The 25,216-nt window shown below is 31.3% G+C and overlaps 1 protein-coding gene across 2 annotated transcripts in view; it reads left to right on the top strand.

Annotated features, from left to right (window-relative positions):
• Window positions 1-596: 596 nt before the first annotated feature.
• The window catches only part of LOC139517226 (leucine-rich PPR motif-containing protein, mitochondrial-like), a 40,499-nt gene continuing 15,879 nt past the window's right edge, over window positions 597-25,216 (top strand). The window contains exons 1-19 of one of the 2 annotated variants that reach the window (XM_071308005.1): window positions 597-766; window positions 2,419-2,591; window positions 3,005-3,127; window positions 4,823-4,944; window positions 5,662-5,720; window positions 7,155-7,241; window positions 7,607-7,645; window positions 13,600-13,687; window positions 14,406-14,510; window positions 15,148-15,327; window positions 16,097-16,205; window positions 16,787-16,821; window positions 17,121-17,184; window positions 18,484-18,626; window positions 19,252-19,336; window positions 20,006-20,094; window positions 21,404-21,517; window positions 24,371-24,439; window positions 24,818-24,850. In XM_071308005.1, coding sequence (XP_071164106.1) covers window positions 627-766; window positions 2,419-2,591; window positions 3,005-3,127; window positions 4,823-4,944; window positions 5,662-5,720; window positions 7,155-7,241; window positions 7,607-7,645; window positions 13,600-13,687; window positions 14,406-14,510; window positions 15,148-15,327; window positions 16,097-16,205; window positions 16,787-16,821; window positions 17,121-17,184; window positions 18,484-18,626; window positions 19,252-19,336; window positions 20,006-20,094; window positions 21,404-21,517; window positions 24,371-24,439; window positions 24,818-24,850 — 1,857 coding nt within the window. In that variant the 5' untranslated portion in view covers window positions 597-626. The remainder of the gene's footprint in view (window positions 767-2,418; window positions 2,592-3,004; window positions 3,128-4,822; window positions 4,945-5,661; window positions 5,721-7,154; window positions 7,242-7,606; window positions 7,646-13,599; window positions 13,688-14,405; window positions 14,511-15,147; window positions 15,328-16,096; window positions 16,206-16,786; window positions 16,822-17,120; window positions 17,185-18,483; window positions 18,627-19,251; window positions 19,337-20,005; window positions 20,095-21,403; window positions 21,518-24,370; window positions 24,440-24,817; window positions 24,851-25,216) is intronic. The other variant, XM_071308006.1, reaches the window with a different exon arrangement.

Raw genomic sequence — 25,216 nt, forward strand, 5'->3', positions numbered from 1 at the left:
TAAATCACAAATGTAGCAACAGCAATCAAAGATAAGTACAACCAACAAGACAAGTTTAACATCGAGATTCTTTGGACCACTTTCAAAAATGTACTTGTTAATAGACTAGAGGAAAATATACCATAAAGAACAATAAAGTCCAACAAGAAAACACCATGGATAAAACACATAATGCATATAATGCCAAAAGAACAGACACACGCAATTTTTCTTCGTCAGGCTCGGTGGTAATAAATCCAATAAGGATTCTACAAAGTACAGATCGATGGAGATACAGCGAAATATCCAAAACCGAAAGAGAGCAATAATTGTAAGCGATGCGCAATATGAATATTTACAATAACAGTATTATAAATACCCCCCCCCCCCAAAAAAAAAAGTTCATAACAATACACGACAGGTCAAATCCGCTTGGGTAGTGAACCCTCTATTTTGGTTCACAAATAGAGGAAAAATTGACATGGACAGCAATGTTAAGGATGTTGTAATGTTGAGACCCAATTAGTAAAATTAGTATCACAACGGCTTGCCATAGTAAGTTAGATTTAGATTTAAAAAAAACTCGTAACTGCTACAGGAGATGACCGGAAAAGACTTCGGAATTTATATAACTTCATAAAAACAACATGGCAGCCCTGTGTCGATGTGCACGTTTTTGCCTTTCAAAAGCTATTCAGTTGCCTCTAAGACCAGTATTTTCTTCTAATTCCAAGAACTTTATATGGGAAAACAAGTGTCGACCTTCAATCTTTTCAATTGACATAAGGTAATAGACTAGAACGCTGTTATATTATATGACCTTCAACCTCAAGACCGGCTGCAGGATAGTGTGCTTACAGTCCAAAACATAGTAAAATGAATTCACTTCTTGTATAGAATGTATAACAATTTCATTTTGTTCGTACCTGCTGGTTAAAATGAAAATTGCTATACGATTTTTTCGTTGCTAAATGTTCAAATTGGTGCCTGTTTTGGGAGTGTTGTATAACTCAAGTGAAACCATTACAGCCGATTGCATTGAGTGTGTAGGCAAAGGTAATATATTTGGTTAGCTTGCTTGCAAGCTGAACCGGGAAGTCATTATTAGGTTATGTAAACTACCCTTCTATAAGATAAAATTGAGAATGGAAATGGGGAATGTGTCAAAGAGACAACAACCCGACCAAATAAAAAACAACAGCAGAGGGTCACCAACAGGTCTTCAATGTAGCAAGAAATTCCCGCACCCGGAGGCGTCCTTCAGCTGGCCCCTTAACAAATATATACTAGTCCAGTGATAATGAACGCCATTCTAATTTCCAAATTGTACACAAGAAACTAAAATTAAAATAATACAAAATTAACAAAGGCCAGAGGCTCCTGACTTGGGACAGGTGCAAAGAGTAGACTAGTCCGACAGATTACCAATCTACAAAAATGTATCTGTCTGTAGGATGTTTGCACAGCAGTATCTGCGTTATGGATTTCCACTGCAGATCAATAGTATAGACGTAAAGGAATAGGCTACTTTGAAAGGAGAATAGTAAACCTTACCTAATAATGACTTCAGGGATCAGCTAGCAAGCTAATCAAAGATATTATCTTTGTATCTTTGTCTGCACACTCAATGCAATCGGCTGTAAAGGTACATTACATGTAGTCTAATTAACTCACTAACTGGTTGAATTAGGGAAGATCTTTTTTTGGCTTAGTTGGTAGGAGCAGTGCTTTTAGGACCCAAGTTTGACGGATCTAATCATATTTTTTCAAATAATGATGCTACATTTGTACAAGCATCTATAACCAAGTTAGGGACAACCTGCCATATGGGGAACTGTTTTCCATAAATCAGTAACAATCCCTCATTTGAGTAATCACTTGGTTGTGCTAAAAAAAAAAAATCTGAACTGAGTCTTTTTTTCTTAAAAAGACCAATATTCTTGAAAAATGCAGCAAATTTTCCAAAAGACTAATAGCCAGTGCTCTAACTGACTGAGCTTAATAAATGATTCCTTAGCTCAACCTCTTACAGCTGACTAAGTTACTATTTTTGTCTAAGGGAAGCACTGTACATGTACCAGTGAAAACAGATTTTTGAATACATTGAAAATCAAAACTCTGCATATTATTTTGATAGTGACTTATCCACACTTACTATTGAAGTGCAGTAATGTTACAGCTATATACTTTTAGAAGTAAGTTGTTTGATATTGATATAATAATTGAGGTTTGTACTCTCAGCCTATTTTATTTTATGTTTTCCAAATAAAAAAGCTCTGCAGTTTGAACCCATATTTCAGCTGAATTAACCCTCATATTGCATCTTGCCCTTAATTTATTTTGAAAAGACATCTAAAACCAATAAATTGGTGTCAAATTATTTACAAACTTTTGACATGAAAACAAATAGTAATATTATAATTTCTAATCTTATTACAGAAGACAATTTGTTCAGCCTGCATCCACTGAAAAAAATGAACAGGAAAGAACATTTAGGACAAGACAACCTGTGTCTGACCAGCCAATGCAAGCTCTTGGAGATTTTGTGCATCAGTACAGACGAAGTAGACAGGATTATATTCAAAACTGTATAACCATGTTTCAGGAAAAAGGTTTGTCTCCATGCATTCACATTTGTTTTGTCTTACAACCTTTCAATTGAAGCTGGCATGCTTTTATTTGTATTATACCCCACCTATGATAGTAGAGTGGCATTATGTTTATTGGTCTAAGCGTCTATTTGTTAGTCCATCCGTTCGTCTGTCTGTCCCACTTCAAGTTCATAAGTCAACTTGAAACTTAGTACACGTTTTTCTATGATATGATCTTTCTTATTTTAAAGCCAAATTAGAGTTTTGATCACAATTTCATGGACCACTGAACAAAGGAAATGATAATGTGAGTGGAGCATTTTCTACATGTATTAACACATTCTTGTTAAATTTAAAATAGCAGCATACTATGGAGTGAGTAATTCCAAGTTGCACACAATGATTTTTGAAGTAAATATACATTTATCTTATAGGCTTAGACAATATTGAAGATGGTATGTTTGTACTCAGAAGTACTGGTGAACCTCTTTCTCAGCTACATCCAGATAACAGAATGAAATACACAGATTTGATTTGGGAATGCATACAGAAAAGTGGTAAGAGACACCTGCTTTCTTTTTTGTGAAGATAGTGTAACTCTAAGAAAATAAAATGGCTACACATGATAAACAGGGGTTACACTGGGTTTCATAAATTACCCCTACAGTTATAGGCTTTGTAAATCACCTCTACAGCAGGGCTTCCATAAAATATTTGAGCCAGACGGACATTTTATATCTGATCCTGATTTTAATCCCTTAGGACTTAGTCACAAAAGGCAATTATGCTAATCAGATGGCCATTCCAATATGGTTGACATTAGATTAAAAAAAAAACAATTTTAAACTTTACTTTGATATGAATTTGATGTTCGGATGTAAACTGCTGTTAAATTGGCAGTGCATCATTCATAGTGTGCACATCAGCGTGCTCATATCTGCCTTAGACTCTTTATTTGTGCAAAACGACATTGTCAAAAACTTTACTTTGGTTTTCAAAATCACATTTTCCTAAACCGGATGTTGACTTGACAATGGTAAAACATGGACCATAAACAGATACGTAAAATTCGTTTTCAAAGCACGACTGAGTGAAGGAGCTCTTTCCACGTTATTTCTTCGACAACATACTTGAAATGAACGTTAAATACAGGTATCAATGATAGTTTTAGCATTTTTGAAGAAATGTAGGATGCATAATAAATTTCCTACCTGTGCACATATTCTAGTTCATACAACGTAGTTCTGATGAGTTTTCATTTAAAACCTTTTTAACTTTTTCATCAAATCATGTTGATAAACTGATTTCTTATAATTTTAATCTTTTGGACTCAATCAATTAGATACAAACTGCTGAAATGTAAGAAAATAATTGTGAATAGACCGATAATTTTTACAATGTCTAGTACTGAAAATAGTTTACCTGTCAGCTGAACAGGTAGATTTCAGCTGTCCAACAACTAATTAGCCTTGATTAAAATTAGAAAGTATAGAAGTAGGGGTTGTTTTGATAGTAATTAATCATTATGTCACTTTTATGACCGGAAATGTGTGGATGTTAAAGGCAAACGGTTGGGTCACAGGCACTCGTTTCAGGTTTTTTCCCCCTATATAACAGTATATAACAGTATATAGGGGAAAAAAAATTCTGAGACGAGTGCCTGTGGGTTGGGTCAAAAAGATCGTTAATTATGTTAAAATGACCGAAAAAGCCTTGAAAACTAAAAAGTGGATGACCGTTTCATGCTTTGACCATCCAGACTTTTACCAGACATTATACAAATGACCGGAATATATGACTGTTTTGGAAGCCCTGCTCTACAGTACCCTATAGATCTTGTTTCTGTGTGTCCTTCCTTATCATGCTTATGCACTTATATTCTTGATTGTTAAATATCTATTTTAAAGTTCCTATTCTTCTATTTTTCATTGTTGCCTTTTTGAATATTTGATCAATAAATTTGTTTGCCATTAACATTTCAATGTAATCTATAGTTTAAGTTTTTGAGACATCAATAACTTGTAGGTATCAATAACCAATTGAAAGCAAATTACAAGCCAAATTTTTGCTGTATTTGCTTTGGTTTATGTAGCTTTTCAATGATGCATATGTAGTTTCTACTGAGCAATAAACATTTACATATGTGTATACTGTGCTTGAATAAATAACCACAAATTTTGATATAAAAAACAGCAAGTTAATATTTTTCACATGTTATTCAATTACTTATCCCTTATTTTCTGTTAATTTAGGATTGCCATTACAGACATCATACTTTAATAATTTGCTGATGGTATACTTAGAAAATCAACACAAGTTTTCCCCACCGGATATCCTCACTGAAATGGATAAGGCAGGATTAAAGCCAAACAGGGTATGTCTACTACATGTATTATAATCTAATCCCTTCCTATATAATTTAATTTTGGATGTAACATGACTTCTGATTGGCTGACATCGTTTTGTTTATCAGCCCATAGACAAAATTGTGTCATGTGACCATGACGTCATCAAAGTTTTGTCATGATTTACTCCGGTTTAAAATGGAATTAAAGAATTAAATTATAAGAAATGACTAATATTTTTTTTGCCTATTTAAAATAACATAAAAAAATGTGGTGCACACTTTGAATAACCCGCTACACACGTTATTCAGTGTACACCACATTTTTTATGTTATTTCTTCATAGACAGAAAAAATGTTACAGTCATTCCTTAATTAAATAAAATTTTCTCACTTTGAGTTGTTCTTTTTGGTCAATGTAACAGGGTTAGATGACGGAAATTTCAATTGGAAGATAAAATGTAAATTGATATTTTCTATGTTATTTAAAAATCATAATTTAAATCTTTTGTTGAATATTAAATTAAGACAGTTAAATCAATTTGTTCAAAGTTATTCAGTTTCAAAGATTGCTGCTTGCCTTTATTCAAAAAGCTATTGCAGGCCATTTGTTTTGAAAAATAAAGATTAACAATTAAAGGGGGTTGTTCTTTATTTTTGAAATACTAATCTTTTTGGTTTCTAAGTTTTCTGTATATGTGTTTATTATGAAACCATAAAATAAATGTAAAATTGTTTTACTTTAAGGTGACATTTCAACTAATACTTGCACATTATTGTGAAGAAGGAGATGTAGAAAAAGCAAGGTTTGTATGCACAATTTTATGGGCACAGGACGTTTGCGCTTTTTTACCTGTAAAACGATAGGACATTTGCGCTTCAAATACTATGGACATTTGCGCTTTTAATTTTGATTCACCTGTATTAAATTGATCGGACATTTGCGCTTTTTACCTATAGTCGACTAATCTTAATGAGAAGTTATCCTTACCGCTTACGTAAATAAATTTAACTTATATTTGTCATTAGTTAGTTCACATTTACACAGTCTTGATCATGGATTTTAAATTTATAGAGACTAGACCGGGTTATAGTTGTTGTTAGAAATTTATTTCCATCAGCTCTCTTGAAGTGATGCCGTTTCGATCTGTCCCAAGTCTGGTGGCGAAAAAATCAAGCAATAGGACTCTCTAAAGAATAAAAAGAATGTACAACTGAATTGGGAATGAGAAACTCGGTCATTTATTTTTAGATGTGGGCTAAGTACCAATCAGGACAGATAACAAGAGCAAAATTTGTTCACTCATTGGGCTTCAAATATTAAGCTAAAACTGACCTGTAATTGTGATGAAAGTACTTGATTTTATTTCTTAAGAATGTTTACTTTTAGCTGTACATAAACTTTTAAACACATAGCAACAATGTGTTATGCAATGGATTTTAAACTTTTAAAGCCCGGATAAAAGAGGATGGAAGTCATAGATATATATAAAAAGAAAAGCGCAAATGTCCTATGTTAAAAGCGCAAATGTCCATTTTTAAAAAGCGCAAATGTCCTATGTTTTGAAGCGCAAGTGTCCACAAAAAAAAGCGCAAATGTCCTATGAAAAAGCGCAAACGTCCCGTGCCGAATTTTATAAGATAAAAGTTAAAATGAGAGAGATGGTGTTGAGAATTTGTGAGCTCGTCCCACAGCTTTTAAATCTCCACAGGATAATAAATGAAAGTTACAAATGAAATTGAAGCCCTGGTTATGATTTAGTTTTATTATGATATATAAATCGTTTACAGTGAAAAATTGTACTCTATGAAGATTTTATTTAACATTTGATACTTTCAAATCATCACCATATTTATAAAACTAGAAAATTTAGAAATTTATATGTAGTGCAAAAACTTTTCATATAATAAATGAAACGTTTATATTAACAGCAGGCACATCTTCATTTATTTAAATAAGAGCTAGTACAAGAATCTCATAATTATTCATCAATCAATCATAATTATTCATCTTGCATCAACAGTGTCTTATATTTTGATTGGTATGTTTAAATGGAGGGCTACTCTGAAATGTAGGAATATCAGAAATGTTGAACTAACTGAGGTAACAATGGACTCAGTTTTGCTATCATTGCTTATCTGCTATCATTGCTTATTGATCAGAGAGAATGGGTTTGTGAGCTTGCCTACTAAGGCTTTTTGATTTTGATGCAAGTATTTTTATACATTTTTATTTGCAGTCAAATTTTGGAACATATGAAGGAAATGAAAGTTCCACTAACAGATACAGTTTTCAACAGCTTAATCATTGGACACTTTAGGGCAAAGTAAGTATTTACTTCATAAAACAATTTGGTATCAGGCTCTGGATTATTTTTATCAGCTTGGAGTTCTTTAATCCATTTCAATTGTTGTAATTATAAAGATGGTTTTAGAGAAAAATGTATGTTTTTTTTTATAGAACTTGATCAAACTAAATATTGTCAGTCTTAAAACCTTTCAAGAAGTTTTTTCCTGTATATTTTCCAATTTTACATTTGTGTCTTTTAAACAAGTATATTCAACACTATCATGCTAAAGACTATATTTTACATATTAGAAAAGGAATCTTTTTATTGTAAACTTGTGGTGTTTGGTTGCATTTTCACTTTAGTATATCCTTATATTTTTATCTATAATTATTTTTTTACAGTGATGTAGAGGGTGCTGTGAATATGTTAGAATTGATGAGGTAAGTCTGGTTCTAAGGCCACACCAATTTAATTCCTTGTTCGACAGACCCTCCCTCACACATTTTTTTCAAAACGTAAAAACAATATTTTTGTAATATTCCCGCATCCTGAAATGTGTTCGTGTCTTTTTCCCACTTCATTTTTTTTTTGTAAACATCAAAAAGATAAAAAGCGATCGCAAGAGCGTTTTAATCTACGTCAAATGTGGCCCTCTAAATGTTAAACTGTTTCAGGTATTAAAGATGTATTCTTCTGATGATTTAGTCTCGTTGAAATCTTGTTCTGGAATTTTTTCCAAAATATGTGATACAAGTGGAAAATATCAATGAATTTTTAAAATATTATAATCAAACATAACTTTGTGAAAAAATTGTGTATTTACAATGAAGAGTTTTTGAGTAATCCAGATTTCAAATTTTACGACCAATCAAGTCAGTCTTTTTAGCCAAAATTTTGAGAAAAAGGGTGAGGGGTACAAAAAAATGATTTTTACAAGAATCATGTACATCCCATATCATTTTTGTCATTTCAAATTTCTTAGATATGTATTTTTTCAATCATTTATAACAAAAAGTTGAAATACATTGTATTATGCATTTTGTTCTTAAAAATGAGAAAAATCACAAATTTACAAAATTGACAGCATGGTACATTTGACACAAAAAAGCATCAAAATATGATAAAAATTGCTTATATTAACACCTACCTATATAAAAAAGAAGATGTGGTATGATTGCCAATGAGACAACTTTCCACAAAAGACCAAAATGACACAGACATAAAAAACTATAGGTCACCGTACGGCCTTCAGCAAGGAGCAAAGCCCACACCGCATAGTCAGCTATAATAGGCTCCCTTAAGACAATGTAAAACAATTCAAACGAGAAAACAAAGGCCTTATTTATGTAAAAAAATGAACGAAAAAGAAATATGTAACACATAAACAAACGACAACCACTGAATTACAGGCTCCTGACTTGGGACAGGCACATACATAAATATTGTGGCGGGGTTAAACATGTTAGCGGGATCCCAACCCTCCCCCTAACCTGGGACAGTGGTATAACAGTACAACATAAGAACGAACTATAAAAATCAGTTGAAAAAGACTTAACTCATCAGATGGACAAAAATACAAGTGGACGTGGCCGGGTACTTATACATCACGACACAAAAAGTCGCAATGAACAGATCTGAGAGTACTCGCAGTTATCTGACAGCTAGTTCAAAGCCACTAACAACTAATAAAAAAATCATGCATCTAAGACTAAACTATCAATCCGTACACATCCAACATCAAATGGATTTAGTGTAAAGATGTCATAAACAGCCAGAGAAAAACATATAGTTTTTTTAAGTTAGATTTATTCAGATTGGTCCACTGCATCTTTATTGAAAGTATGAGAAAAAGTTTAATTGTGGAACTGTGATTTTTTTCATGATTATAGCCCAAAAATAGGTAAAAATTGATGAAAAAAGGAAAATCATCAAAATTGAGTATTTTCAAAGGGTCGTAGCAAAAAAGAAGTGCACCACCATATGATTTTTTCTTCACCAATTATTTTTTAACAGTCTTATAAGCCCAAAAATCAGGTTAAGAAAAAAAAGTTTAATTCTAGATATTTTTGGCTCCTCAGAGGTGTACATCCTTAACACAGATTTATTATTAAAGTAGGATGTTATGTTCGTTATTAGAATAAAGAAGGCAGAAGGAGAATTGTTGCCTTCAACTGCAATATCGTTTGCCTTCGGAACAAAACTATCCATACTCGCTGCATTTTTATGCACATGTCTTGAGTCAGGACCCTGTTGTTAAGTATTTGTCGTTGATGGTGTGGTTCATAGGCATTTCTCCGTTTGTATATATATAGCTCTGGCCCGAAGGGCCAAGTGAGCTTATGCCATCACTTGGCGTCCGTCGTCGTCTGTCGTCGTAAACTATTTCAAGAATCTTCTCCTCTGAAACTACTAGGCCAAATACTTCCAAACTTTAACTGAATGTTCCTTAGGGTATCCAGTTTATAAATTGTATCTGAAGTTTTGATCTATCAACAAACATGGCTGCCATTGCTAAAAATAGAACATAGGGCTTAAATTAAAATTTTGTTTGTTTGCAGTTTACCGACCGACCCTTGAAAATCCTCCCGACTGTGAGAATTTTATTGCTTTAAATTTGAAGAAATTTTTTTTAATACTTCTATTCACGCGATCCGGAACTTTGGGTCCTTTCCGGAAATGATTTAAAGTCTGGGTCAATTACGCATTTCAAGTTCTGTTTTTCTTAGCTTCCCGTCAAGCGTTCATGTGACCATTTTGACTGTCCCTTTGGTATCTTTCGTCCCTCTTTAATGATAAAGCACATGGAAATTGTTTACAGGTATCCATGAAGTCACGGAGGAGTACTTTACGCTGTCGTCTCGTGTCAATTTTAAGACAAATAACAAACAAAAAAGTTTATTAGTAAACTGTTTATACAGATTCAGGCACATGTAATGATGTGTGATGATATCATTGACGATGATGCAGCGGATATTCATAACTGACACGATAACCATTCTGTCTCAAACAAATCGGGTACAGAATCTGTGGAGCCTGACTTTACGGAACCAATTTCAGTGGTTAAATAATTCGACAGCAGCTTGAAGTATGGCATATTTTCTACAAATCGTTGTGAAGACGACAAAGATGAAACCACTCCTCCATGACTTAAATCTTCATGGATATTTGTATAAAGAGGCACGCCTGTACGGAGGAAGGGCTCATTTGAAATGTTAATGGATATAGATCATGCCAAATCAATAAGAAGCAACCCTAACTACACAAAGATGTAGAGAAAATGAATGGTTAGCTTGAAAAATAAATATACTCTCTCTATATTAAATCTATCTTCGATTGCAATGAGTATGCTTCTTTAGGATAAGGGGGGTGCCCCACTCATTGCAATTATTCTCTTTCTTACAATATTAAATATACCCAAACTGTGTGGCCTGTGTGAATTCAATTAAAACATGTCCTTAGGAGCTATGCTGTCAATTTTTTTATGCATTAAAAACATTTCAGTACAGACCATTTACTTTTAATGGGGTGCTATGGATTTCACCCCAAACTTAAGATTTATTTGGTTTTCATTAAAGCCTGACAAAAATATAATTTTATCAAATATAATTAAATATTGTTAGAAATATGAAAACAGTCGAATGTCTTAATACTTTTTTTTCAAGTTGCCTTTTTTTTCAATTGAGGAAGATTCAATTTTTATTTTTTTTTTATTAAAAATACACTTTTTAATACATTGTCTTATAAATCTTTAATATCTACATTTTTCTGATGAAAATACTCTACTCATGAAAAAATTCTAGTCAAGAAGCATACATGTCTGAATATATTTCTTTAAAACAGTTCTAGTCATAATGACATTCCTTGTTTATAAGTGTTCCAGTATTTAATAATTATACCATATTTTATGTCATAAATTGGATAATGTTAAAGTTTCAGTTTTGGTTAAAAAGTTTTTTATCTGAAAATGTCTGTTCATTTGATGTTGGTTTTCAGCATGTCCAGTGTTTGTTGTTTTAAAATGTTTTTTCTTCTTCACAAGAAACTTGGTTTAGTGTAACTGCTTGTTTAAACTATTTTGGCTGATAAAATAAAATATTTTTCCTACCTACCGACCCTTCAGTCTGAAGGTACAGTCGGAAAACTGCAAACAAACATATTTTTAAGGTTGGCCTAGGGGTCAAATGCAGTTTTTGGCTTATAACTCAAAAACAGAAGCATTTAGAGCAAATCTGAAATGGGGGTAAAATTGATTATCAGGTCAAGATCTATCTGCCCTGAAATTTTCAGATGAATCGGACAACCTGTTGTTGGGTTGCTGCCCCTGAATTGGAAATTTTAAGGAAATTTTGCTGTTTTTGGTTATTATCATGAATATTATTATAGGTAGAGATAAACTGTAAACAGCAAAAATGTTCAGCAAAGTAAGACCTAAAAATAAGTCAACATGACTGAAATGGTCAGTTGACCCCTTTAGGAGTTATTGCCCTTTATAGTCAATTTTTAACCATTTTTCTTTAATCTTAAATATCTTTTACAAAAATCTTCTCCTCTGAAACTACTGGGCCAAATTGAACTAAACTTGGCCACAACTATCATTGGGGTATCTAGTTTGAAAATTGTGACCTGGCCAACCAACCAAAATGGCCGCCGTTACTTAAAATAGAACATAGGGGTCAAATGCAGTTTTGGGCTTATATCTCAAAAACTAAAGCATTTAAAGCAAACCTGACATGGGGTAAAAATGTTCATTATGTCAATATCTATCAGCCCTGAAATTTTCAGATGAATCAAACAACCCATTGTTGGGTTGCTGCCACTTAATTGGTAATTTTAAGGAAATTTTGCAGTTTTTGGTCATTATCTTGAATATTATTATAGATAAAGATAAACTGTAAACAGCAAAAATTATCAGCAAAGTAAGATCTACAAATAAGTTAATATGACCAAAATTGTCAATTGACCCCTTAAGGAGTTATTGTCCTTTAATGACAATTTTTCACAATTTGTTCATCATATTTGCTAACTTTAAAAACGCTTCTCCTCTAAAACCACTCAACCAAATTCAACCAAACTTCATTTGAATGATCAGTAGGGTGTATAAAATAAAGTTTGTGTTTTATTTTCTATTTCGTCAAAAAACATGACCGAAGGCATTGTTAACCAGGTGAGCGATTCAGGCTCTTGAGAGCCTCTTGTTCTGTTTGAATTGTTTAACATTTGGGGTACTTTAAAGCTTGTTGTTTGGTGTGAGCCAAAGCCCTGTGTTGAACGTTTTACACATATAAAATAGAATGTACACACATTTACTCAAACCCTCCCACCCCCTAAAAAAAGACATGGCTGTGTTGCTTGGTATAGGTCATGTCCCGGCCTGGGAAGAAGCAAAGATATCTATCACATGGCAATTCAATGGAAATCAATTAAAGCACTTGAAATAATTCAGCTCAAGATATGAAGCCTCATAAACTTATATTAAGAGAACAGCCATCTGACTTCAAAAGGGGAAGGGGGTATGTTATTTTTTCTAGAGATGATGGGGAAAACATTTTGAATCCAGATTTTCTCCTTATCTTATATTGTTGAATATTGAACAAATAATTTGAGTAAAAAAAGCATTGAAAAACTTCATAAAATTGACTGGGCTTTGCATGAAAAAAAAATCAATCTCAGACAAAATCCATAACCCCACACACACACACATTGAAGTTAAATGGTTGCCAGATACAAGAAATCATAAATGTGCTTCAATTAAAAGAAGGCATTACATGTCTTGGTGATCAGGGGAAAGAAGCACTTGGCAGTTGATAAAGTAAAGAAATGTCAAAACACAAGGGGTAAATCAAGTTTTATACCATCTTGTTTTGATTAATATTGTCAAAACCTATTATTTTATGTTTACAAAAAAAATATATAATCGCTTGCCTTTACTTTTCAAGCTTCGCCTCAAAAATTTGTAAATTAATTTTATTTTTATTAAAATTTTCAAATCGCTCGCTCACCCCAATTTTTTTGAGAAAAATCCGTAGAACAAGAAATTAAATTGGTGTGGCCTAAAGATAAGATTTATCTTATTTATCTTCTATTACTACACTTCAGAAAGGCAAGAGAACTGAAAACTTGTCAGGATTATAATGATTGCTTGATTGTTTGTTTATTATTTAATGCATTTCATTGCACCAACACAAAAAATGCTTTATCTTACCCTACAGGGTTATATGATAAAAATAAACTCTGGTGTAACATTAAAAGCATATTTAACAACAGCAAGGACACTGTATTTTTGATAATGCACCAGGTGACTGAAAAATATATATTCACTGTTTCATGCTTGTATACAGTGGATAAACTGCAAATATTTTACTGTATGTATATATAATTTCATTCTTATCACTAGGCAATCTGGATTAGAGCCAACATTGGAAACATACAATTCATTATTACAAGGCTATATAGAAAAAGGAAATACAGAAGAAGTTATAAAAGTATGTTCAAACGATAATAGTATTGTGGTCACCTTTTCAACTTATGCTGAATCATCCTGAAATGAGAATTTTGTCAACCTTTTCAGGAATTAACACCTTTATATTTACTTCTGAAATCTGACTTTCAACTTCAATCTATAAAAAGTCTTTAAAGCAATTTCTTCTCAAATGTGAAAACTAAATTCAAAAAAGCCTCAAACAGCTTTCTGTCGGTTAAATTCATTTCTTGTAATATCATTTTTAGCAATTACTTTGATTAATACAGGTTGTTTAAAACTTAATCATTCTTGAATTTTCTGAAAATTATGGGAAATAACTCCCTTGGCAAGGTTAACATAATTAAGGTGCAACTGGTCGGAATTTCAAAAACCATGCAAAAACTTGTGGTTTAATTTCAGTTGCTTTCAAATTAGTGAAAACTTATTTTATTTAAAAAAATAAATTAAGATTTTCTATTTTACCTTTTGAAAATGATCTTTCAAAGTCTTCAAAGAAAAAACATTTATCAACAATACTAACTAACAGCCATGATAGAAAAATCCACTATTAGAGGATAATGTCTAGGAAATCTTCTTCAAATTTAATGAATATAAAGGAATTTGAATCTGTACTGTGACATTCCCAGTTCAGGACTTGCCTTTGGACATGTTGGAAGAACCATTTAGTACAAATAAATTCATATCTTAAATCATTCATGCTTAAATTTTATTTTACTTAGATGATTTCACAACCACAAGGACAAAAAATATCATTTCTGAGTAGTCAGTTATTTGATGCCATTGTAACAGCACTGAACCATGGCCATGAAGAACTGGCCTTTCAGGTAAAATTTCAGAAATAGGTTAAAATGTGAAAGCATATATATTGCATGTTTTGTTTAGCCCTAGAATCCTTACATTTAAGTTTTGATTTCAGTTTCATTTAAGCAACAGACATATAAATATACCATGTTTACATATGTCTTCATTCACAATTTTTAAATTAATAAAGTTGAAATATGAAAAAATAGTAGAAGGGCAATAAGTTTTCTTGTTTTATGTCTTTTTACCTTCAAACCATACATGCTTCTGGAATCAGGTTAAATTTTTTAGGCACGATAGTTAACCATTAAGTTATTGTCACACAAACTTCATGGAATGTTCTGAAATATGCACAGAAGCTTTTTCATGATCAAGAAATGACATCTAAAGAAAATATACACTTAAAATTTACTGATAAATAGACTTAATTTTTGGAGGTCAACACTGTGATTCTACACAGACAAGGCACTGGTTTTGGTGGAACCCTTTAAGAATTTAACAGTTAAATATTTGTCATAGCTCTATTTCCATCCTTGAAATTGTTAATTATTCAAATAAAAATGTTAAATAAAAGAAATAGTGCAGTCCACTTTCAAAATGATGTTAAAATAAAGAGGATTGATTCATAAATAGCTTATAGACAGATGGTTATCATTTCAGATCTTTGATACAATGAAAGACTCTACCATGCTAAGAGGAAGAGGAACAAATTTATTAAGAAGTTGTATACAGAGAATGGCATATCATGGGCATATTGATGCTACTTTAAAGATGTGGGAAGATGTTGTTCCACTGGAAATTATAAACAGGGAAATGATGAAGTCTATTATCTTAAATCTGGTAGGTTTGAATATTTCTTTGATATAAACAGGTGAGGTCTTTGTTTAATATATTTTTAGCTCCCCTGGACTAAGCATAGAAAATGATAGTGCGAGTAGGACATCCATGTACTATGAACACATTCCTTTTGTTTTCTGGTTCTGTCTTCTTTTTTTATTTTAGAAATGATATAAAATAATTGTTATGAAAAAAAACCCATTGTGCATACTTCATGTGCAAGGTCTTTAACAGATAGTCAAGGTGTATAACTAGTGTGTTACAAGGGAGACTATACGTTTTGTTACTAGAATTTTTGTTCCTTTATATCAACTAGAGTTTCTATTTCTATTTTCATGAATTGTTAAACATGGTGCTTTGAATCAACATGACTTACATTAAATGCTTGGCTGAGTTTTTCCTTAAAAATAAGGGGCCTTGGTGGTCGAGTGGTCTTAGTACTGTAATCACTAGCCAGAGGTTGTGAGTTTGTGCAGGTGCACTTGACTAGGATTGTCAGTTTTCCTGTCAAAGGTCGGTGGTTTTCTCCAGGCACTCAGGCTTCCGCCACAAAATAGCTCAAAAGCAGTGCTTGAAAGGGCGTTAAAACACAAAAAATCGAATCAAACATTGAAAATAAATAGATTGTTCTTTCTTATTGTTCAGGACATCTGCTTTAAATATTTATTCTGATTAATAATTTTCTGATTTATCACTATTGAACTGAGTAATATTTTTTGGGAGTTACATGGTCTATTATACTTACAAATTTCATTTCTATAATTTTTTCCAGGATCCTGAAAAAAATATTTCAGCTTTATTAAACATACTCAAAAACCAAGACCAAGAATCAATGGATATGGATTACTGTATCAAGTTGTGCTGTAGAGAACAAAAGTTTGGTAAGGTTATTTACCCTAAAATATCATGGTAACTTTGTTGGCTTGAGTGTTGGTGGTCATGAGTTACACTGGTCACACCAAAGACCTTTAAAAAATTAATACCCATCACTTTTTGGATGACTTGTTACTATAACAATGATAGGTTTTGAAATTTTTTACATTTTTTTCATAATAGCAATTAAGTGTAATTACAGTCTTATAGGATTGTAAGTACACTTTATTTTATCACTTTTCACTTTGATGACAAGACTGGTTTTCCACAGCAGTTGGTTAAAATTTCTGACCAGTTACATGAGTTAAACACTTCACCTTAATAGAACAAGTTGCAATATGGTCAGGATTTTGAATGAACTGCAATAGTTTGAAAGCATCACTAATGGCCAGGTCAGTAATAACTCTATACAACTTTAAACTTACTGGAGTTTCACCAAGTGGCTAAAAAAATGTTGATGGCAGAAAAGTGCACTTATTATACATTAACACAGATAAAGTCATGACAGTACTAACATTCCCTCTATATATTTACCTGAACAAATTAAACATAAGGTATACTTTTAACAACATATTGTTCTCTTTTTCAGATTGGATATTGAAATTTTTGGAAAGAGCTAATACTGTAAGTAGTTTTGAAGTTATTTCTTATGGTAATAAAAATGTACAATTTCATAGACATAAATGTAAGGCCATGTGAGTCACAAAAAAATATTTTTTACAGACAACACACTATGATTTTAGATGAACTCTGTTAGATGCCTTTAACTTAATGATAAATAAACAATGACCTATTTATGGCTGATATTTTCTTTTTTTCTCAAACAGATAATAGCACTGAAGTTTGATAAATAGAAAGACATTTTATAAGAAATGTGTTTCAAAATGAAGAACTGTTTTCACAAAGAATATTTCTCTTTTCAGGTGAAATGTTTTGAAGAAGGCCATATAAGATTTATTTTTAAGTTATTTCAAGATGACCAAGAAGGTGAGTGAAATTTATATATTGGTTATAAGGTTACATATAACATTTGAAAAGTTGCTTATCTTAATCCTAAGAAATACAAATTAATGATAGTAAAGTCATTAGCACATTCAAAATTAATTCAGTTGTAAGAACAAAACAAACAAAAAATGTTTGTCTTAAAATAAATGATTATTGGTTTTTTTATCACTACTGAATGTTTTATTTATGTCTAGGAAAAAAAGGATAGGTAGTGGAATAAAGCATTCATTTCCCTTGGCTTAGGGATATATAAAGATATATGTTTTCATCCTCAAAAAGTTGTATTTTGTTGTATGAACAAATCTTCATATTTCCCTGGGGCAAGGATAAAAAATGTATAATTTTCTTCATATACAATTATATCAGTCTAGTAAGCTGTTGAAATTTTACAAATTAATTCATTAGAAAAAATTTCACCATACAAAGATTGTACTTCAGTTATTGTTATCATTGTTCATGTCAAAAAATTCTTTTATGTTGTAATATTTAATCTCATTAACCCACTTGCATATTACACAAACATAGTATGATAAGTACCGATTATCAGGTTGTCTGCATGTTGATATTGTAAAAAATCAGCTGCGAGTCACAATATGAAGTTTTTTGTCGAGTGAGCGCAGCAGACAAGATCAAAAAGCCTTCATATTGTGTCAAGCAGCTGATATTATACAAAATAAATATGCAGATAACCTGATAATCAATTTATCGAGCTGTATTTGCATCTTTTGGAAGTGTTTTCTTAATTTCACCAGCAACCCGAAGTTGACTTGATAAGTTCAAGTCAAACTTAACATAGTCTGTTCAAACATTATGACGTTGCTGATATGTCTGGGTTAAAGTTATTGAGGCCGTGTCAACATATTTGACGTCACAAAGCCGTGATACTGAATTATATCAAGAGCTCAGCAGAGTGATATAGGTGCATATTTAGATGGCATGCAACCAAAACAATTGGGTCAAACAATTTAAACAAAACTAGTTATTTTCGTAACATCACCTGTTATTTTCAATGGACTTGATTTCTGTCTTTCCTGTAACAAATGTCACAGAATGCAAGACATAGTAATGGTAATCTGGTGGTGGTGACAACATACTAGTCACAGTGTGTACTAACTCTGCTACCTGTGTTATCATCAAAAGAACTTAATGGCCATTACTAAACTCTTCAATAATAATAATAAAAAAAGAAAATATGAGAATAAATTTAGTATGATTTGAAGTAAACTCCTGTTTGAATTCTAATTGTACGAACTTTTATTGAGAAACTTTCTACTTTTGTAGCTTTACTTCAAGTCACAGATGTTTTAGCAAAGAATCAAAGTATGAAAACAAGAGGAAATATTGGTCAGTGTTTATCTAAATACATTATACCAACTATTGTCAAAAACGAAGAATCAGTGGAAGACTTTTTGGAAAAGATGAAGGTTAGTGCTAACATTCTATTCTTTAAAAAAACACCTTAAAAACCATTCTGTTGAACAACATATTATTGCACAGTGATTCTCAGAATTCATAAGATTTCAGAAAAACTACAAAAATAGGATTTTAGCAATGTTTGTAGATGTAGGAAAAAGTTGTAAATTATGTGATTTAAAGGAAATGAAATGGGGTTGGAAATTTTAACAAAGTCTGCAAATTAGCATTACCAGAGTGTAACTTGAGTTGAAATAACAAGTTTTTTTTTCTCTGAATCATAAAACAGGGATGATATGACTGACATATTATTGTATATATTGCTCTGTTATATAATTGCTTCTATGGGTGATTACTCTATTTTAAAAGTTTCTTTCCTATGTAAAATGTTTTACTGTATCATCCTAAAGTGATTCCTCAAAACATATTGTTTTATATTGATCACTTATATAAGAGTACTGCAATTTTTTTCAAGGACAAATTTTCTTAAATTTTAACTTGCAGCTATTTTTTCTTTCAAGAAATATAAACTGCTGAAAGAAGACAATGGACACATACAAAACATTAAATAAACAGCCAATATTGAACACAAAATAAGTTTTTTTTATCAAACATTGTTTCCTTTTTGTTCAACAGGAAAAAGGTTATCCAGAGGAAGAAATTGATTCTTGCACTTTTTTTCATTTATTGACCAGTGATGTAGAAAAGGCATTTGAGTTTGGTAAGTCTTAAAAATCTCATTTCTTAGGATTGCTAGTCCTAATGTGTTTCTTAGGATTACTAGTCCTAATGTGTTTCTTAGAATTGCTAGTCCTAATGTGTTTCTTAGGATTGCTAGTCCTAATGTGTTTCTTAGGATTGCTAGTCCTAATGTGTTTCTTAGGATTGCTAGTCCTAATGTGTTTTTATTAAAGGTTGATATTTGAGTTGAACACAACACCCTCTTTAATCAAGATTAGATTGTACAGTTATTGTTTCTTGAGGAAGAAATAGTATGTGCTATTTACTTTAGTTATTAATGAAATATTGTTTCAGTGATCTCCCCAGAGTCTCAAAGCACTGTGGTACCCTGGTGCTATCTTGGATGATTTTATAATAGAATTTAGAGGGGCCATGGTGCTATATTTTTTGGAAAACCAGTTATATTTTAGTTTCCATTGTTCTATTTTAATTTTTGGGAGAACACTTTCGGCTTGAAGATCTAAAAATTAAAAATATGTTTCTTATGAGACATCTACCATTCTTTTGTTGCATGTGTAAAACTTTTAAATGTTTATTTGTGTAGAATATGAATACCTGTTTCCTTCTTACTGAATGATAATGAAATTAAAGCCTACGATTTTAATAAGATGCGGGCTTAATGCTCTACAGTTTCTCTTTTCTGTTGTAGCGAAGGACAAAAAGATATATATGTTCCCAGAAATGCGTCAAAAGTTGACCAATCTTGATTTGACACAGCATTGGAAACCTGTTATGGAGGTACAATATTATTTTCATAAATATTTTATAAAACTTGTCAGAAGGATTTTCTGTATCACCTAACCTTTTTTTTCAATTAAAATTTCATTTGCCCCCTTTCATAGAGTGTGTACACCTTTGCTGTCTGTGTATCCTTCTGTCCTTTTGAAACTTTTGTTGTATATAACATTGCTACAGTGAAATGGATTGATGGGATTTTATACTCTCACTCTTTGAGTGTGGGCTTTATTGCAATCCCCTTTTCTGTCTGTTTATCCTTCTGTCCTTTTGAAACTTTTGTTGTATATAACATTGCTATGTACTGTGAAATGGATTGATGGGATTTTATACCCCCACTCTTTGAGTGTGGGCTTTATTGCAATCCCCTTTTCTGTCTGTTTATCCTTCTGTCCTTTTGAAACTTTTGTTGTATATAACATTGCTATGTACAGTGAAATGGATTGATGGGATTTTATACCCCCACTCTTTGAGTGTGGGCTTTATTGCAATCCCCTTTTCTGTCTGTGTATCCTTCTGTCCTTCTGAAACTTTTGTTGTATATAACATTGCTAGAGTGAAATGGAAATATGATATTATACTCCCCCTCTTGGAGTGGGGATTGTATTGCAATCCCCTTTTCTGTCAGTCTATTCCTTTGTTTGTCTAACAAATGATTTCGTTAATTTATTTTTGGAATAACTGAACATAATGACTTGGCATTTGATAGGCAACTTGACATTGATAGTTATAACTTGTGAGAATCTTCATATTTGTCCTTGTCTGTCTTTTTCATATGTCAAAAAGCCATGACCTTAATTTTACACTCCAACGATCAGGATTAGTTGTTAGGATGTCTTGACCCAAATTTTACACTTCAGTGATAAGGGTTAGTTTTTAGGATGTCTTGATCCAAATAGATATGTGTTAGTTTTTAGGATGACTTTATCAAAATTTTACACTCCAGTGATCAGGGTAGGTTTTTAGAATGTCTGTTCCTATGACACTAAACATGACAGGTCAACAATATTTCTATATGAATTAGTTACAACTAGTTATATGTCCATCTCACATATTTCGTTTGGTTTTGACCTCCACTTTAGACTCAAGTCAAAGTTAGTTCATGGCCTGTCCAGTATTACAGCAATGGATTTTAATGAGTCATATTTTGTTTGATTTTTTATTCACTTTGAATTGAAACTATTATTGATATGAATAATCTCTTATATAATCCTAAGTTTGTTACATGTAACTTGGCCTTAATATTATTGACTCTAAAATTATATTGCTGTCAGAATCATTTACATAAATGAAACTTTTTTTTGTGTTTTAGGTTATGTCAAGATCTCCAGAAAAGTTTTTCAAGAACAAACTACAGATGCTTGAAAATATTTTCGACAAAAATTCAGCTGTTTTAAATGATATTGTGACTTATTATAAATCACTGGTAAGATTGTTATTTACAGTGTGTTTTTTGGGGTGTGATGAGGTGGATATGTTCAGAGGAGTACCATAAATTTGCATTCCAAGGTAGTTGTCAGATTGACCTTGTTTGTTTTGAAAGACTGAATATTCACACTGGAAGGGATAAGTTTATAAGGTGTGTTCTCATTTCGCCTTAACTGTGAATTCCAGGTAAAAAAGGTAAAATATATACTAAGGCCAGATGGGAATTGAACTAAGGCGAAATGTGAATTTAGATAAAAATATTAAATAAACAAATTAAACCTCTGTGTTTTTATAGCAATTTAAACATGTAATTAGGGAATATTTTCTCTTGAATTATTATTTTTAATAAAATTACCATTTTTATGATTTCAAAAGTTCTGAAATCAGGAAAAACATACAACAAAGACACTGTTAAGTAGGAAAGTTGCTTCTATTGAAATATTGTTTGTTTCATATTTAATAAAAGTTGAAACTTTATTTTTATTATAAACAGTTAGAAAAATCTAAATAATTTAATTATCCTTTACACTTTGCAACAGACAAAAATTTAATAAAACAGAAAAACATGTTTTCTCACAGACTTGTTTAATTATATAATGGAAACTTTAATAAAAAAAAAAACATAAAAAAAATGTGCTAATTATATTAAATTTTTAAGGATTCTGCAGAACCTGGTGTCTCCTACTTTTTAAAAACTCTAACTGCAGACTATATGTAATGTAACTGGATGATAAGCTAAGACCATTAATTACAAGTTAAATACGCAAAAACAAAAACAAAATTTTAACTAAATTTCTTTCTACACACTAGCTTTTGATCAGAAACAAGCTTCTGTCCAGGTTTGGTACAAATCCAGGATAGTTAAAGAAAGTAATTAAAATTTTAAAAACTTTAACCACAGAGTGAATGTAACATGTGTAATGTTACTTGGCAGAAAAACTAAGTTCATTTATAAGTAAAATACTGAAAAAATGGAATATTTTATTTTACAAAATTTACTTCTGTGTATACTATCTTATGATCAAAAACAAGCCTCAGTCCAAGTTTGATACAAATCCAGTTAATATTATAAAAAAAAATTTAACCACAGCGTGAATGTAACGTTTCCTGGCAGAAAAAAAACTAAGTCCATTTATAAGTAAAATACTATCATTATATTAATATTTATTCATGTTTATGTAAATAAAGGTGTTGTGCTTTGTATATTAGTGCTTATCTCTTGTGAGATTCTTTATTACATGTACATTATTAGTTTGCTAAATTAAAAATACATTTAAAAAAAGCTGAGCCACTCTTAAAAGAATTATTCAAGGCATTGGTTAGACACACCAAAAAACATCTTTTAAAAAGTATTTCAAGGCAGATTTTGACATTAAAATAACGGGCGATATCTTTTTGCGCCAAAAAGTAACTCATTTGCGCCACAACTTAATTGCGCCAATACCTCTTTTGCGCCACCTTATTTTCAAAACTATAGGTATCATTTGCGCCAATAAAATATTCATCTAATTGCGCCAATTTTATACATTTTTATTTATATATAACAACTAAATGATTGACTAGGTACCAACAGCAAAAAATTCCTCTGACATTGTACACTGATATCTAAAATTAGCCTCGCATCCTAATCAAAATTATACCGCTTTCTGGATCGTTACACAATACAAAGTCATCATCATTGTTTGTAACAACACCAATATCATCCAATATTCTGTGAAATTCTGCTCGATATTTAGATTACGCCGGACGCAGTTTTCTTCGCTCTCTATACATAGACTGACACACATATTTTAAATCTTTCTTTTCTAAATTTTCTTCTTCAATTTTGAAGATCTCTGAATTTATTATTCTGACAATACATTGGTTGCTTTTCTTTTACACGCAGTTCTCAAAATTTGACGTTCTAACTTCTGGACACTGATAATGAAAAAAAATATATTTCTTTTTACAACTGAAAATATAGTATTTTATACTGCCACAATCTGCTATGAAATTTTAGTAAAGCGAAAATGTATTTTATACTCGTGATGGTTGACTTGTATTTGCATTATAATTTTAAGAAAAAAAGATTTTAGTCTCCCAAAACTCTTTATAGAGTGGCTCTTGTTGTTAACTTGTGTTTTAAAAAGCTGTATATTTTATATATAACAAGTGGCGAGATTTTAATAACGTATTTGTCTTGTCTTGTCTCGATATAGGTAAAACATGTACAGGGAATGATATAGGTAAAATATATTAACAGGTAAATGTGGCGCAATTTCATTTCATTTATTGGCGCAATTAATACCATCAAAATAAAAGAGAGTGGCGCAATTAATACGTTTTCAAAACTGCAATTGGCGCAAATTGATTCTGCCCAAAATAACAAATATCACACATAATTGCAAAACAAACAAAAAATAACTTAATTCCATTGTTTACACAAGTTCCCATTTCGCCTTAGTTAATTCTTTTTAACCTGAAAATGTGTACTAAGGCAAACTGGGATCAATTTTAAATTATAATTTTGACAGCTAAGGCGAAATGAGAATAATCCGTTTATAAATACCAATTGTACACATGTCAAACAGGGTGCTAAATTTCCAAAATGGCATGGACCATGATACAGATAAAAATGTAAACAAGGAGATGAATTGAATTTTATAGTTGATAATTTAAGAGAATGGTTTGTAGATAAAGCAGTGACCCAGTCAACCTAATATTGATTTCATGAAATATGTTCTGAATATATTTAGAGAGAGAACCTGCTAATTTGACACAAAAAAAATAAAGTTGATGCACTGTTATTTTTGTGAAGCTCGATATAAATCTTTATGAATAAGTTCCTTCTGAACATCTTATTTCATTTTAGGGCAGTTTTCTTGGTTATGGTGCTAGAGATATGTTAAGACAGAGGGGAATTAATACTGACAAAAATATGGTAAGTCAAGATTGCTTGATGAAGGATATGAGTTACTTAACTCATTACTTAACGAAGAAGATATCACAACTGAAATGTTCCACATTAACAAAGAGTATACATTTACATTCAATAAACATCAAAATACCATCAATGCTGTTAGACAGCCAATCTCACTTCATAACAATAAAGCAGCATATCCAAACATGTAAATTATTACATTTACATTTTCCAAATTAAACAGAAAAAATGTGTAATCTGTGGTGTATTTTATGTTGTAAGGAAAAATTTGGATTTTTTTTTACTTTTTTGTTGTACATAGTCAATTGCAAATCACAATTTTGAATTATGACATTTGAATGCAGTTTTTGATATTCATTCCTTTATTTACTTTTACAGAGCAGATGGACAAACTTTTCAAATCCTGAAGAGGTAAGAGTCGTGACAAGTTAGGGATAAATTAACAGAGGCAAACAAATCTATTATCAACATCATATCTTCAAAGTTTGAAAACAAACAAAAATACTATTAACTGAAAGTTTCATTTGTTTATTTTAACTGTTATACTTAAAGCTGTAACTCAAAAAAAAACATTTGTGGGACAATAAAACAAGTAAAAGTAAAACTATTTTTGCTTAAATTTAACAAAATAATTTCTTTTTCAAAAATATGATAAATATAGTTGATTTTCTTACTGCATATAATCAAATCAAATTTAAATATGCACATCTATATTATACATCAGGCATTTCCAAAAAAAAAGGTGCAATTGCTTGCATTTATAAAACAAAACTGGAC

Source organism: Mytilus edulis, chromosome 3, assembly GCF_963676685.1.
Source record: "Mytilus edulis chromosome 3, xbMytEdul2.2, whole genome shotgun sequence".
Classification (NCBI taxonomy): domain Eukaryota; kingdom Metazoa; phylum Mollusca; class Bivalvia; order Mytilida; family Mytilidae; genus Mytilus; species Mytilus edulis.